Source organism: Protopterus annectens, chromosome 2.part0 (assembly GCF_019279795.1).
Source record: "Protopterus annectens isolate FY-2018-M chromosome 2.part0, PAN1.0, whole genome shotgun sequence".
NCBI classification, from domain to species: Eukaryota; Metazoa; Chordata; order Ceratodontiformes; family Protopteridae; genus Protopterus; species Protopterus annectens.
In genome coordinates this window covers 1,802,339,910-1,802,356,494 of record NC_056728.1, presented here as the reverse complement: position 1 = coordinate 1,802,356,494, position 16,585 = coordinate 1,802,339,910, and the positions used below count along the sequence as shown (strand labels likewise).

General features: G+C 38.7%; 1 protein-coding gene across 14 annotated transcripts in view; it reads left to right on the top strand.

Moving 5' to 3' along the window:
* Positions 1-16,585, top strand: part of CPLANE2 (ciliogenesis and planar polarity effector 2) — a 199,548-nt gene that overhangs the window by 17,554 nt on the left and 165,409 nt on the right. For all 14 annotated transcript variants that reach the window (XM_044061844.1, XM_044061838.1, XM_044061835.1 and 11 more), the window contains one exon: positions 36-188. In XM_044061844.1, the coding sequence (XP_043917779.1) occupies positions 36-188 (153 nt within the window). The remainder of the gene's footprint in view (positions 1-35; positions 189-16,585) is intronic.

The following is a 16,585-nucleotide window of genomic DNA, read 5'->3' as shown; positions in this document are numbered from 1 at the left end:
TAATGTTTGTTCTTTTTCTGGGCTTCCTTTTGCAGGGCTTATTGAACGACCAGTGCTTCCTCCGCAGGTTGTTGCTGATATTGCCAGCTACAAAATTTTTGTCTCTGGAAAAAGTGGTGTTGGAAAGACTGCAATGGTGGCAAAGCTTGCTGGGTTGGAAATTCCTAGTGTGCACCATGAGACCACAGGTTAGAAAATACAGTATGTGGACTTGCAGAATGGTGGATAGATGTTATTAGATTGTTCTGAATGAAATATGTACAAATTGGGGCAAATTTATTGAGGAAAAACAAAATTAATGTTGCCACGTTCAGATCCCTGTTACAATTGATTCTTTATATTGTTACTTGGTAGTCTGGTGATCATAAGAAAGGTTGCGGCTGTGCCACATAGATCACAACAGGCTCATTGTATATAAATAAAAAATTGTGTGCGCATTGAGCTGGATGCAGATTGTACGACTCTCATGTAGAGTTCAGAAATAATTTTAATGCTGTTGAGGATTTGGCCCCTTTTCTCACACTTCTGCTTGTTACTAGAAACAGGAAATGCTGAAAAGAAGTAAACACTGAGTGAGTAGCAAAAAGGGAGTAAAGAAATAAAACTGCCATTAGTAGAACTTTTAGTGAAACTGTAATTTTTAGGGTGTTGAAACTTGAGTGTGTTTAGATTTTGACAATGACAGTGCCAAAACTGAGTTTTTTTATAACTGATGCCAGTGCCAGAGCTGCGTTTTCTAAAACTGATTGGGATGGATTTTGAGTGGTTTGTACTGTTCAACTGTTTTTACCCTACATGAATTGAGTTTGTCAAAATTGGTGGTTTTCGTTATGCCTTGGGTGAGCTCAAATGTCATTTATTATTTTTTTATTGTTTGACTGGTTATTTGTTAATCATTGTCATGAGGTCTCTTGAAAGGGTGTATTTCAGCCACTCCCCAGGAGGGGAAACTGATCAAATCACATATGAATACAGTGCAAACAATAAAAAGTGGCAACAAATCCATGGGGTGTGGAGCAACACAGATGAAACCAAAGAGCATTAATTTCCGATAATGTTCATAGGTTGGTACTGGGCTATCTGCCCAAAGGCATATATTAGTCCAGCCACGTTGTGCGGTATTCACCACCCCTTTAGTAGTTCCCTAGACCCTTGTACTAGCAGCTAGTACCCTTGGCCCCTATCTAGTAGTGCTGTTGGTGTGATCCCCTGTGTGAACTTTCTGTTACCCATCCACTCATCAAGGTTCCTCTTGAAGAGTGATAGTGAGGGTCTCTGTCTTATGTAGATCGGGACCCTGTTCCATAGTAAGGGAAGTCTCTGCGAAGGGAATCTATCCCTCCAGCATGTTCTATTCATTGTTGTGTTGAGGTTTATATCCCTAGAGTGTGTAGCTCGAGTAGATTTGGTTTTGCTAAGATGGAGCATGTTGAACAATTCTGGGTTGGACATGGCTCTGTACATTAGACAGAGATCGCCTCTGAGAAAGCGGTATGCAACAGAGAACAGTCATAGCTTTTTCAATCGTGCTGCATAGGGCAACTGTTTGAGGCCAGAAATTCTCTTGGTTAGGTACGTTTGTGGTCTCTCCAGCTGCTGGAGATGTCTAGCCAGGTTCCAATTGGTGCATTGTACTCAATAATGGGTCTGATGAGGGAAGAGTAGTGGGGCACCATTACATCCTTAGATCTTGATGCAAACCCTTTCATGATCAGATGGGTCACATAGAAGGATTTTCTAACCACTTTGGCAACATGGTTATCAAAGGAAAGCAGACTATCTACTTGGGTCCCTAGATCCCTTATTTCTTCTTCAGATTTCAGGGGATTACCTCCTGTGTTGTAGTTTGCGGTTACTCTGTTTTTTCCAAAGGGGATTACTATGAATTTTTTTGCATTTAGCTTGAGACCATGGCTTTGACATCATACATCAGTCTCATTTAGGCCCTTCTGGAGGATCTCCATGTCGGCTGGAGACTCTATTATAGCACCCAGTTTGCAGTCGTCTGCAGACATAGTCAGCCACAGCTCTTCTGTGCATGCCTATACTTCTGAGAAGTATATGCCAAACAGGAGGGGCCCCAGGACAGAGCCCTGAGGCACACCACTCATTACTGGTCTGGATTCAGACATAGATCTCGCTACTCTTACTTTATGGGATCTGTCTGAAAGCCAGTTTGCGATCCATCTTGTGACGTAAGGGTTTATGCCCAGGCTGGTGAGCTTATCAATAATACCTGAATGGGGAATGGTGTCAAATGCTTTAGCAAGGTCAAGGTAAGCTGTGTGTACCTCCTTTCCCTTATCTATAGCCTGAGTAACTGTCTCAAAGAAATCCACCAGGTTCAGGAGGCATGATCTGCCCTTGACGAAGCCGAGCTGTGTGGGGTTCAGCGACTGGAGGTTCCCAATCTCTCCATTTATGAGTTCCATAATGGTTCATCATACATTGTTAAAATGAAGATTCATCATTTAAAAAGTTCCCTTAATGTCTGAGTGACTATCATAGTTCCATAACCTAGGTATCATCTGTGTCACAAATTGATCTTTTTTAGTTCTATTTTTATTTATTTTATAATTGTGACCCCATCCCTTAACCTTGGAATATTAATTGTTTGAGTCAATCCAGTAGCATTCCTCAGGACATCATTAGTCAGAGTTTTAAATGTGAAGCATAACTTGCTTCTAACCAATCTCTGTAAGGTACAATATAACCCCCAAAACTTTAACTTTTCAGTGTGACAGATTTTTTAAAATTATTTTAGTCAAATATCTTACGACTAAATACAAACTACCTTTATCTGAATTATTTATGATACAAATATAAATATTGAGTTCTGTCATTGGTCTAATCATAGAAATGAAAACGTAGCTCCGCATGTTGTAGTTTTTAGTCTCCAATATATTTAATATGAGTCCAGACTGTCTCAGTGCTTCAGTTTTAATTTCTTGTATGTTATACCAGAAAATCATATATTTCCCTGCTATAGTGCCAAAGTACTTCACAGAATCAACCATTTCCATTACGTTTCTATCCATCATTATCTTACCCCATTTATGTTTACCAAACATAAGTACTATATATTTCTTATGATTAAATTGCATTCCTAGCTTTATTGCCCATTTTTCTATTTTAGTAAGATATTCATTCAGGATATCCACATGATGTGTCACTAATTTTAGCCAAGAACTTGCAGTCATCTACATATTATTTTACAGTCGGAAATTGAGGGGTAGAGAGTGATGAGTTGAAAAGCACTGACCCCAAAACCGAACTTTGGGGAACTCCTCTGGATGTTGTCCTCCAAATGGGTTGACTACCCCTAAGGAGTACACATTGCTCATGGCAAAATAGAAAATTTTTATTATTTAAGAATGTGCCAATAGATTATATAAACATTGTACTATATAGTATGTGTTAAAGTATCAAATGCTTTTGATACATCCAGAGAAGCCACTGCGCATGGTTTACTCTCATCCATTAGTTTTGATACTTTATCATAAAATGTTATTTGTCCAAGAAGGGCAGATTTACCTTGTTTAAAACCATACTGGTTTATATCAAGTCTGGGTACATATAGAGCTATTTTCTTTATTGGACAATGTTCAAAGTATTTCCCTATAATTGATGTTAAACATATAGAGTGATCATTGATGTTATCAAATTTACATCCTCCTTTAAATATTTGAACTACATGTGATTGTTTCCAGTTACTTGGTACAATACCTTTGTATGGTATGCAGCTGTACATTCTTGTTAGTAGACAACGTATAATCTCAATAATTGAGCAAATGAAATGCTCTGATAAATTATCTGGCCTCATCAAACTGGTCGCTTTAACTTTCTTAAAGAAGCAAATATTTTTTTTCCACCATTACAACTGGGCAATTATTTTTATGTATTCTACTCATACTTATGGTATTTATTTTTATCTACAGACCACACGTCGACATAATAGTCCTCAAATATTTCAGCTGTTACAGTCCCCTCCCAAATCTCTCTTCCATTCTGTCTTAGAGGACCTACAGTCTCTTTACAGTTCTTCTTAACTCTGGCATACTTAAGTTCTTATTTTACCAACATTTTTATATTATTTTCATAGGTCATTTTTCTATACTTCAGATGGAAAGTCAATTTCTCAGTTATATCACTTAAATATGTTTTATTATAATTAGATTTGTATTTTTGTATTTCTTGTAACACCTTTTTTTAATATATGTTTGAGTTTCCCATTCCCCCAAAGTTTACCTTTTTAATCCCTCTTTTTTCACACTAACCAACATTTCATCAAGATATTTTATACAAGTTCTCATAGCCCATATCAGCTTTGAATTAAGTATGTCTGTTTCTAATTCTTTATATAACCCCTGCATGTGTAACTTTTTGTAGGCATACCTTTATACAAACATGTGTTAATCCCTTGAATATTTACAAAGATCAAACATAATACTGTCATGATATGAAGATCCAGTAGAGAGGAACATTTGCAAATTAGTTACTAATCCTTCTTTATTCTCCAAAATCAGATCTAATAAATTAGATTGTGTAGTAGAAATTGTTGCCTTTTGTTTAAAATTTAAACTCATTTGATGTATCCAAAAAATTTGATTCTAAAAATGAGTTTTTTGAGTATTTTATCCAATTTATTCCTGGATAGTTGAAATCTCCAAATATTATAGCAGGTAAATTATCCATATAATTTTAAAATAAGTTCAGAAATGATTGTCCAGTTTTACTCATATGAGGTCAACGATATGCAACTAGTAATCTACATTCATTTCGACTTATTACATTCTTCAACAAAATAGTCATTATTTCTTTAGATTTTCCTACAAACTCCCGTGTGCAATTTAAATAAGTCTCCACCCCTTCTTTTAGTTCTTTCTAAGCTGTATTTAGTAAAACCTGGGATTAGCTTAGACATTGCTGCCATGATTCAGTTATATCTATTATTTGAAACTTTATATTAGTATATAATAAGGTCTAAGTCCTGTTTTTTTCTTTTAATGCTACAAGCATTTGCATATAGACATGTTATAGTTCTGTTAACAGTCTATTTCCTTTATTACTAAAAATGCAGGAAATCCTTTGCAAACATGTGATAACTTACTACTAACTTTTCCCAGAGTGCAATGACTTTGAACCCTTTTAAATATCCCTGCCTCTGTAACCAAATATTAATCAATTTGGCTTTAGTATGAGCATAATTAGAGAAAATTAGGCAAGGTAATATTTCACAGAATTTTATTTTACATTACTTTGTAAACAATAAAAAAGTAAATATGAATTCTCATAATTGTATCTTTCATGTGTTCAAAAAGGGTCTGTATTAGATCTTGAATGTTTGAAAGTTCGACTGCCATATGGTCGACACCATCTGATCGAACTTTCTAAAGTTCAGATATCTAATAAAAACAATAAATTACACAAAACACCTACCTGAACATTTTAAGCAGGGGGGCAAGCCCCCATGCACCCCCCACACCACCCGTTCTTTAAATATATGAACTCCGAGATTGCACTTCAGTGTAGAAAAGGGAAATCTTCCCATTCCACACCGTACAGAGATCTCCATTACAACGTTCGAATATTCAAAAATCAGACCATATAGTGTCCACGGTATGACGCTCAGAATTTTGAATGATCGAACATTCAATATAGACCCATTCAAAAAGTACAAAATTTAAATGATTTGTCTCAGCCATTATGAACATTTTACTGTACCTATATTTGCCTCTTAACAGCGTCTAACAAAAACCAGGAATTTTAACCAGCTGTACTCTTCTTAAAAGGTTATCTTATCTTATGTTTTTTATATCCAGTGTGGAAAAGGGCTTTGCCTGTTTTAATTGAAAATCACCCAGCCATAGGTATTCATTCCTTTCCCTTTGCCCACTCTCAATCCTTGGTATAAGTACTATATTCTCCTCAGTAACCAACAATTCATGATTTGTATTATTACCAGCTTCCTTGACTATCTTAAACTTAAGCTTAATTTTCATTTTCATTTTAGTGAATATTTTCTAATACCCTTTTTTATTTTCATCATCTTCCTTTTATTTTCAAGATTATTCTTACTGCCCATCAATTCTGGCATGTACATTCAACTATTACGTTAGCAAAGTTCTCCTTATTTGTATTGTTATCCATAGAGCCTATTACTACATTAATCCCATAGTCAACTTCTTGCCATCAACTGTATCAGATTTTCTACATTCTTACCCTATTCAGTCCAATACCAACACTTCAGGAAAGATATGGTTTTGAATTGTACCAATTTCTTCTTCTAGCAGAGGACTAGACAAAATAATCTCAGATGAAACATTGTCTTTTTAACTCTTAATGTTGTCAACTACCATTTGTAAAATAATCCTTCTTTCTTTTTGTTGTGCTAGTTTGCTTAAATGTTATTAGATTCATATTCTTTTCCTCTTATTTAGGGGTGTGTTTTTTTTATGGTATAGCCTCCTATTTCTAAGTATCCTGTATTAGATGCATTACTACAGTCAAACATTGTATTAGTCTTTTCTCTTTCATTTTCAGAATTACCTTGGTTCATTAACTGTTTCAATATTTAATGCCTTAATCCATTCATAAGTTCATAGGTAGGTACTAGGCTATCTGCCTGAAGGCATTTATAAGCCTAGCCAGAATGTGTTGGCTTTCACCTCCCCCTTAGATTAGTTCCTTGTGCCTCTGTCCAGCAGAGCCACTGAAGTGATCCTGAGGTAAACTTTCTGTTTCCCATCTACTCATCAAGATTTCTTTTGAAGAGTGTTAGCGAGGAGCTCTGCCTAATGTAGATTGTAATCTTATTCCAAAGCATGGGAAGTCTCTGGGACAGGAATCTATCCCTCCAGCACGTCCTATTTATTGTTATGGTGAGGTTTAGATCCCTAGAGCATGTGGCTCGAGGGGATAAGGTTTTGTTTAGGTGGAGCATGTCCATCAATTCTGGATTAGACATGGCCTTGTATGTCAGGCAGAGATCACCTCTGAGTAGGCAGTATGCAACCGAGTACAGCTGGAGTTTCTTCAGTCGAGCTGCATAGGGCACCTGTTTCATTAATGCACTGTTATAGTTAATAGTGTTGTATTATATTAAACTGTTATGATCAGCTTCAGTACTGTAAAGCTTGACTTTGATAGTTCAAAGATGCTGAATTTTGTTACAGTCTGATTGGGCAGTGCTTCTGTTCTGTAAAAAGTTTTACAGAAAACACATTTTTGTAAATACCTCCAAGCCAACAGATTGTACAAAGCATATAAGTTCAATGATTCCATTAAAAAAGAAGATATCTTATCATTAAAAAAAAAAATAATTGTCTAGTGTCCGGGCACTTCATTCTTTCACATCTGAACACACTAGCATTCACAAAGACACACAACACTTCTTTGCTTCATGTGTTTTACAAATCACTACTCACAAAATGCACACTTTCATAAGCATTCTTTATAGTTGAATATCAGGAATTGCCCGAACCCTAGTCACCCAAGTCTTCGAATTGGCTATACAGGAGAAACACATGCACCCCTATTGCCTCACGCTTCAAAGCTACAAACCAATTTTAGAGGATATACATGATGAAGATAGAGCCCACTGTCACCATTTGCCATATGATGACAGAAAATTTGGCACGGTGCTGAAGCTAATGTTGAACAGAGGAGATGGCTTAAGTACTTAATCTCCTTTTATGTGAACAGCCCATCAAAGGCCTGCAGGACAGCATAATAGTCATCCTGGATGATTCTACTCTTACTAGACACCTCCCAGAATTTTTTTAAATTATTTTTGGGAACACCATAACACCATGGCCCTGTTCCTAGGAGGATGGGCCATATTTTATGTCCCCTTAAGGACTGTTCTCACTGACAGAGGGTTCTAAACTGGGTGTCTTTGTCAGTATTGTATCCAAAGAAGAACCCAAGGTGTTTGCCTACAACTGTCTTCCCCAGGATGTGAATCTAGGGCTCTGGTCAGCTTAGGAAAGCTGTGTTAGCAGCATCCGAACTAATCATGGAGCTGTTAAACTGAGTAAAATGCAGTTTTTTCCATCAATATTTGTTAGATGAAGTAACACCTATTTTCACTGTTCATGAGTAACATACCTTCCACCTATGAAATGGCAGCTGTCTGTTGTATACAGATGGTTTTGTATTTATAATCATTAACCACCTTTTTCCCACATTTCAACATGGGGGTCGGGGTGTCATTTCGTCTGTAGCCACTTCTTTTGATTCAGTGTGACTCTCCTACCATCTTTGACAGTCATGCTTGACTGTCGCAGGTCTTCTCTTACATAATCCTTCTACCTTTTTGTAGTATGCCCTTGTTTCATCATGCCCTTTGTCCTGTCTTTTGCAAATCTTCTTTACCAGATTGTCTTCTGCTTTTCTGCATATATTCCCAAACCATCTTAATCTTTTCTCTTTCACCTTCTCTGCAATCCAGGCAAATTTGGCTTCTGCTGAAATATCATCATTTCTTCATCTGTCCTACAGTGCACATCCTACCAACTGTTTGAAACACTTCATCTCCATCATCTCTAGCTTCCTCAACTTCTATGCCTTTTCTGCCCACATTTCTGTACCATCTAGTAGCACTGGTAGTACCACTCTTGTACACCTTACTTTTCTGCTTATTTGGCATTCTTCTACCATACACTACACCTGACACTCTGTGCCAGTTGTGCCTTCTCCTCAACCTCCTCTTCCAGATACATGAAACTGTGAACCTGTTCCACTATTTTCTCTATCTCAAGTCTCAGCTTCTTCTGTTTTCCTCTATTTGTTGACATTAGACCGGTCTTGTGTCCTCAGTTTCTTCCCATGTGCCTTCGGTTTTGCATTCCAGTCCCCTATCCTTTGCTGAAATTCTTGCTCAGAGTCTGCCTATAGCAACTTTGTTGATATGTCCCCTCTGACCTGCTTGCCAATGTAATCCATCACCAGTATCATTAGCAGTGGGCTCATAGGTGATTATTAGGCTAATGGCACAAGAGCCTTTACAGGCCTAGCCAATAATACACAGGATATGACAGTATTGTATCTTAATCCCCCAGGTATGGGATGGGGTAGTATCAGGGTAGCGGGTCTTTGGGTGTTGAAGACCTGAGCCATTTTACCATCTGCCTTTGTCCACAAGAGACATGGGCAATACCTCGAGTGAATTTATGGTTCCCCATCCATTTATTGAAATTCGTTTTGAAGAGAGTGAGGGATGCACTTTGTTTTATGAAGATGGGAAGTTTATTCCATAGATGAGGTAGCCTTTGGAATATGAATTTGTCTCTCCAGCAAGTTTTGTTAGAGATAGAAATAGGGTATAGGTCCATAGAACATGTTACCCTTGAATAATTTTTCTTGTGAATATATAAGATTTTCATCAGGGCTGGATCAGAGAATGCCTTCTGTGTCAGGCAGAAGTCCTCTGTCAATAAACAATATGAGATGGAGTAAAGTGATGGTGGCTTCAGTCGATCTGCATAAGACATGTGTCTTATGCTTTGTATTTTTTTTAGTGAGAAACCTCTGGGGCTGCTGCAGTTGGTGTAAGTGCCTGGATAAGTGCATGCAGAAGGGAGCATTGTACTTGATTATGGACCTGATGGGGCCAGGTACAATGGCATTATGACTTCCTTTGATCATGATGCCATGCCATTACTTATAGGTTGAGCCACACAGAATGATTTAGTCACTACTTTAGCGACATGGTGGTCGAAGTTTAGGTTACTATCTACCTGTGTTCCTAGGTCCCTCACCACTGGGTCTACTTTTAGGGATGTGCTATCAGTATTATAATTTACAGGTATTGCTGATTTACTGAAGGGTGTGATTATGTATTTTTAGCATTTAGTCTCATACCATGGTTTTTGGTACCAGTCGTATGTCATTGTTAGGCTTGTTTATAGGGTGTTAACATCGTTTGGGGATTCACTGATTGCTCCCAGCTTACAGTCATCACAGTCATCAATGAACTTGGTGAGCCAGAGGCCCCCAACATTGTCCTTCACTTCAGAGAATCGTATACTAAACAGGATGGGTCCAACATTTAGCCCTGTGGGACACCTCTAGTAACCGGTTTCTTATCGGATGTGGATTCATCTGTCCAGACAGCATGTCCTGTCAGTGAGCCAGTTGGCTATCCATCTGATGATGTAGGGGTTTATGCCTAACTCAGTAAGTTTATCAATGATCCTCAAGTGGGAGATTGTGTAGAAAACTTTGGCCAGGTCTAGATAAGTAATGTGTACCGTTTTACCGTCATCCATGGCCCTGGTGACTTTCTCGAAGTCCACCAGATTAAGCAGACAAGACCTCCCTTTGACAAAGCCAAATTGGGTCTGGTCCAATTTTTGGAGGATTCCTATGTAATTATTGATCAGGTCCATGATAATTCTCTCCATGGTCTTGCAGATAAGACTTGTCAAGCTTATGAGTCTGTAGTTCCCTGGGTCAGTTAATGGGGCCCCCTTGAGTAGAGGGGCAACTGTTGCAGTCCTCCATTCCTCTGGGACAAAGCCCATTTGGAGGCTGTGGGTAAAGAGGGATTCTAGTGACCCTGATAGATTCTGTTTGAAACTATTTAAGAAGCATCCTGGAATGTTGTTGGGACCAATGGAGGCTGTGTTTTTGGCTTTAGTGAGCAGGGTAAGGACCTGTTCCCTGGTAATGACTGGAAGGAGAATGGATGGTTGCAGATATTTCTTTGGGTGTGGTAGGAGGTGATGGGGCGAGAAGTTTGAACTGAACTTGTTGGCCAGCAGGTTTGCTATAGTTTCAGGCTGGATGTAAGTATTGCCATTCATGATTAATTTGGTAAATGGCTGGGTGTTTCCCCCTGAGGTTACGAACATAATTAAAAAAGCCTTATGGTTATCTTTCACGTGGGAGACTAGCTTTGCCTCATAGTTTGCTTTGGCAGGTTTGACCAGCTCTCTAATTTGTTTGTTTAGACTGGTGAGTGTCTTTTTACACTGAGTTGTCTGTTCCTTCTTAGCTTTGGAGAGACTTTTTTCCTTTTGTTGAATAGTTTATTTATGCTAGGGATCCACCAGGGTGGTTTACTTTTGCCAGTAATCATAGGTTTGACTTGGACAGGTACTGCTTCCTGTATGCAGCTGTGAATGTGGTTTTAGAGTGCTTGTGTGTACAGCTCAGAGTAGGTCTGTAATGTCTGGGTTCAGAGGGGCTTGGAAGTTTAATAAGCTGTCACTTAGTTTGTGGTAATTGGCCTGACAGGTTTGGAGTTTGATGGGGGTTCTAGGTTAGTTTAATACTAAAGGAGATAATTTTGTGGTTAGATTTTACCAGGGAGAGGTTAGTGCATGGGAGGGAGCAGCATCCCCCCCATGTTTATGAATACTGGGCTTAACATATTTGTATCTCTAGTTGGGGAGCTGACAAGTTGCTCCAGGGCGTTTGCATTGATGAAATCCAAAAGCCTATAAGCAAGTGAATTATGGGTTGTATAAGTCTCCCAGTTTATGGAGGAGTAGTTAAGGTCACCCATAAGTCTGGTGTTAGGCTGAATGTGAACATATTCCAGTAGGCTTAGGTAGGAGGTGTGGTTTTCTAGATTCATGTTAGGGGATCTCTAGCTAGCAAGGATATAATAGGGGGTTGCACCTATGGTTAGCTGAGCATGGACTACCTCAAGTGAGTCATGTTGTTAAACCAGTCTAGCAGTGTACTTGTCTTTTATGAACAGTGAGTCACCTCCTCCCTTTGTTTTATCCTGAGCTGAGGGGATTGAAATGTACGAAAGGCATTTTAGCTTTTGATATGTAGGGTGCTTTTTATGATTCTGAGCCATGTTTCTGTGATTGCACATATGTTTGCATTCTCCAGGGTGAGGAGTGCTTCCAGGAAGTGCTGTTTTTTATTTAAGCTCCTAGTGTTGAGTAGCAGTACCTTTAGGTAGTCATGAGTGATTTTTGTTATGTTAGAGGTTTTAACAACTTGGCACAGCCTAAAAAAGGTACTATGGGTTAGACAGAGTTTTTGCTAGTAACCAGAAGCCAAGTGGTGAAAAGTGCAAACCATCTCTGGTAAAGCGTTGTAGTTTGTCGATCATGTCTCCCCATTCTGACAGATATACTGGATCCCCTTGTTGTGACACCAGAAACTAAGCCAATTGTTGATGTCAGTCATTTTTTGGTGGTACTGTGGGATCATCATAGGTGAAGGCAGGATGCTACTCTAGACTAGATTCTTAGCTGCCTGGGACACACATTCAGAGAGCTCCATCATGTCTCTCTTCATCTAGTCCAGTGAGGGACGTCTTAGGACATTTATGCCCACATGGACTATGACTGTGTCATACTGGTACTTGTGGTTTAAAGACCTAAGTGCATGCATGATCTGGTGGATCCTGGCTCTAGACAGACAGCTTGCCGTGATCTTCTCCTTGTTTAGCCTGGTAAGGGGGGACATCAGTATGTCTTACAGTGGAATCCCCAATAACTAAAATGTTTGACTGAGTGATGTGTTTCCTTATAGACTTGGAAGTGGGGCTACTATGATTTTCAGAGTTATGTGTTTTGCGAGGTGCTGTCTTTTTTTTGAGTGTGTGCAGGGCCACTGAGAAATGCTTTTTTGGAGGTCTTGGAGGTTTGGGTAGATTACAAGTGAGTACTTCCCCATATGTGGGTCTATGTGTTTGTTCCTTAATGTTGGTAGTAGGCACGGCCTAAAAAAGGCACTAAGTTTTTACCAATAACCAGAAGCCAAGTCGTGAAAAGTGTAAACCATCTCTGGTAAATCATTGTAATTTGTCGATCATGTCTCCCCAGGCTGACAGATATACTAGATCCCCTTGTTGTGACACCAGAAACAGTGGATGGGAAGGAGTATGGGAGAGTCACTTAAAGGTCTAAGTGAGAGTGTTTAGTAGTATACTATTAGATGAACTGCAGTGGTACTGCCCTGTGCACAAACTGACAGCTCTTCGAGCAGCTGTGAACAGTGGGGGACCATGGAGAGCATTTCCTGTAGAAGATTTTAAACTGGAGAGATTTGCTTGTATACAAGGCACAGAGAACCACATTTGTATACCAGCAGGATGAAAGACTTTTGTACATTTAAGCCCTCAGGCTATTCCGATAAGCACACAATAAACCTTCAATCAGCAGTTTCCAAATTGGATGGGTTGAATTCAACTCTCTTCTTGTACCAGAGTGCAAAAGAACCCTCTTAATATAAAACAAACTAGTTTTGAGCTCAAGTGCAGTAACAAATGCTTTACAAACAAAGTCAGAATTCCTGCAGTGTCAGGAATCCTTGGAAATAAGCTTAGTAATCCTGAGAAATGTTCACAAATTACAGAAAAAATGCACAATAAACCTTCCACCAGTAGTTTCCAACTTGGTTAGGTTGAATTCAGCTCTCTGCTCCCAGTAGAGTGCAGAAGAACCCTCTTAAAACTAGTTTTGAGCTCAAGTGCAATAACAAATGCTTTACAGCAAAAGTTAGAATTCCTGCAGTATTGGGAATCATTTCACTAACACTGAGAAACATTCACAAAATTCAGAAAAAAAAGTGAGCTACTTAAGAGAACTACAACAACTTAGAAATATGTTGGAAGACTCAGGAGAACTTTGGCAATATCAGAACAGCTTTTGCAGAGCCAAACCCTGATGCACACCCACTCTCTCGGGAACCTGTCTGTGAGACCGAACACTGCACTTGAGTCATTGCATACTTGTGCAAAGCTTGCTATCAGTGTTTCTGTGACTCCAAACCACCACAGGTTTGCCAAATCAGCTTTTTTAGGACCTTGTCTTATGCTTTCTCCAAATGTAGGAATGCCTAGTTGCATTAATAAATTCTGAAAGGTTTTCCAAAACGTTGCAAAAGACTGTTGTAAAATTAATTCTACCAGATTTCGAACCGGCTAGCAAGTAATGGTAAACTCAATAAAGACTAATAATGAGTTTTGACATAAGAAGGTGACTGAAATCTAATCTAAATCTGACTGAAATCTAATCTAAATCTTATTATAAAGTTCACAGCACGTTGACCACTTTCATTCCCTAAAGTATCTAAGCATATAATTATATCCACAGTTGATCTGCACTCAACATGCAGAAAATATTGTAGATAAAATTCTAGACCAAATCAAATATTGTTGTAAAGTATTATGGTTCTTAAAGGGGGAGCTAGAAAGGCTATTTAATATTAATGTTTTTATCCTTTGATTGGAGTATGCTTTGGCTGTTGTTGGACTTATTTCCTCCCTTAATACTGCCTTATTCCAAAAAGCAGAAAATAAAATACTATGCACTGTACACCTGTCCAGCAGTAGGAAAAGACACTCTCCCCCTTCAGAAAGCCAACTGACCTTCAGTAATAGGGAGAAGAACCTTTCTGCTCAACTTATTAATTTTCATACTGATTAACACTGAATAGTGATCTCTACTAGCAAACAAATGAAGGACAAAACATTCTTCTTAAGGTCTTGTGGTTTTTGCAACCAAGATGAACCCCTTTTACATAGGTCTTCACTACATCTTGCTGCTGTTGACCAAAAACATTCTCTAATATAGTGCTAGTCAGCTGGAGCAATATCTGACAGGGTACTTGAAAGTGTAATAATTACGTATCATTCAGAAAATTGCTTAGAGAGAATATTACAGATGTAAGTGACTGCACATTCTTTGTAAACCATGACTGACCTTTACCTACAGCATACAAATTGAGTGATTACTTATCTCTGTGCCATACAGGGTGTAGTTCTCACAATTCCCTTTGAATATCTGCAGTTTGAAATATTGTAGTGAGTTGTATATATTACCTTGAATCAAGTAGTATGGATCATATTGTATGACTTTTTTTTGTAATTTGTTTCAGGAAAATATTTTCTTAATGATGTTCATTCCACCTGCTGCTGAATTGTTTGCTTAACTCATTCCAGCCTGTAGTGTGACTTGCTTTATGACTGTGCTACTACCTAAAAGTAATTATCACAACCATGCCTACAGTCCAACTTGGTGCTTCCTCGACTCCCCGGATCCTTTGAAGATTTAGAGGATCTCTAGGCCATTGTTTCTGTAATGGACAAGTAGAATGAATCCACTCTCCAGCAACATCCCCTAGAAAGACCTCCCCTCTTTAAGGATACCCAGGCTTATGGGAAACAGTTGAATTGGCAGTAATCTCCTGTCTGGGTTCTCCTCCAAAGCCACATGGTGAGGTTTCCTGGGAATAATACTGAGAAGCCTTGAGTTATCCTTTCCTTATAGTCCGTCATTTGTTGTGTCATTAGGGCAGTTCAGAGGCTCTCTGAATCTTTCCTGGCTTCCCTAAAAAGGTTGATGCCCTTTATAAGTCATCAGTTTTATTGGGCAGAACAGTTTTCTCTACAACCTAGTGATGATTGCTTTGTGAACTCTTTGGTGTAGCATAGGTCTCAGAGATCACATAATTTTGCATCCTTACAACCTAAGGAGTGTGGAATATTGGACAATTGTGGCAGCACAGTAGATTTTTCTGTGACTTTATGACTTAAGGCAGTGAACTGTCTGCCATGTTGCAGTCCATATCTCATGTAATTATGAAAGTAATGGAGAACTGCTATGTCCTCTCTAAGTCTGAGCTCAGGGAAGATCTTTATGAAACTCTATCAGTGAGTTTGATAGTGAGGTAGCAAGTGCTGTGCTTAACTTTGACTTGATGATACCGTGGCTAGGATTCATGTTTAGTTGGATGTATGCACATGCTAGCATGGCTGAGGTTACCCTGCCTGAAGGAGGATCTCAAGAGCAAAGTCTTGATTGCCCATTTTAGGAGGTACTGTTTGACCAACTGAGTCTGGACCTGGTCAATGAACTAATAAGGATGAAATGTGTCACCTTTTCTGTGCGTGGACATTAAGAAACCTCTCTTACCACTTTTACTACTTCTTCCTGATACGGCTAACTTCAAAAGCAGAAGAGGTGATAGCAGTATCTGAGGAAAGCTCTATGACATGTCCTCGCAGAGTCATGACAGATTAATTCATCATCCCAATGCAGTCCTGACTCCAGTTTTCAGAGCTTACCCCAACTTGGAAAATCGTTCACTGAGGGCCATTGAGTTTTGTGTCTAGACATGGTAACTTTTGAGACACATTTTAGCCTTTGGTTGATCAGTCTGTTTCAGCAAAACATTTTTGGGCAGGCCCAGACTTTGCTGCTCATGAGAACTGTAGGACATGTCTCAGTGTTAGGGAAGGGATGAAGATTTGTCTTGTAACTGTTCCTAATCTCAGAGGAGATAAACTATTTATTTTCTATTCTGTACCACACACCTTTCACCAGCATATCTGATACATCAGGTGATACCCTGTAGTGTTTTTTTTCCCAAGATACATCTTTGCTTATATCATACATGATAATTTAATAATCTTATATTTACATAAATGAAAATAAACCGTAGTGACACAATCTCAGTTGCAGACATATACATTACAACCATGTGGACACAACTGTAGCTGCAATCATTGTACATCACTTATATTAGATCCAGTCATTGTCAGTCAGCCATTATATAGCCCATTCAGTTCCTGCCTTCTTTTAAACCTTGTTCCTCCTTTCTTTTAAACTTC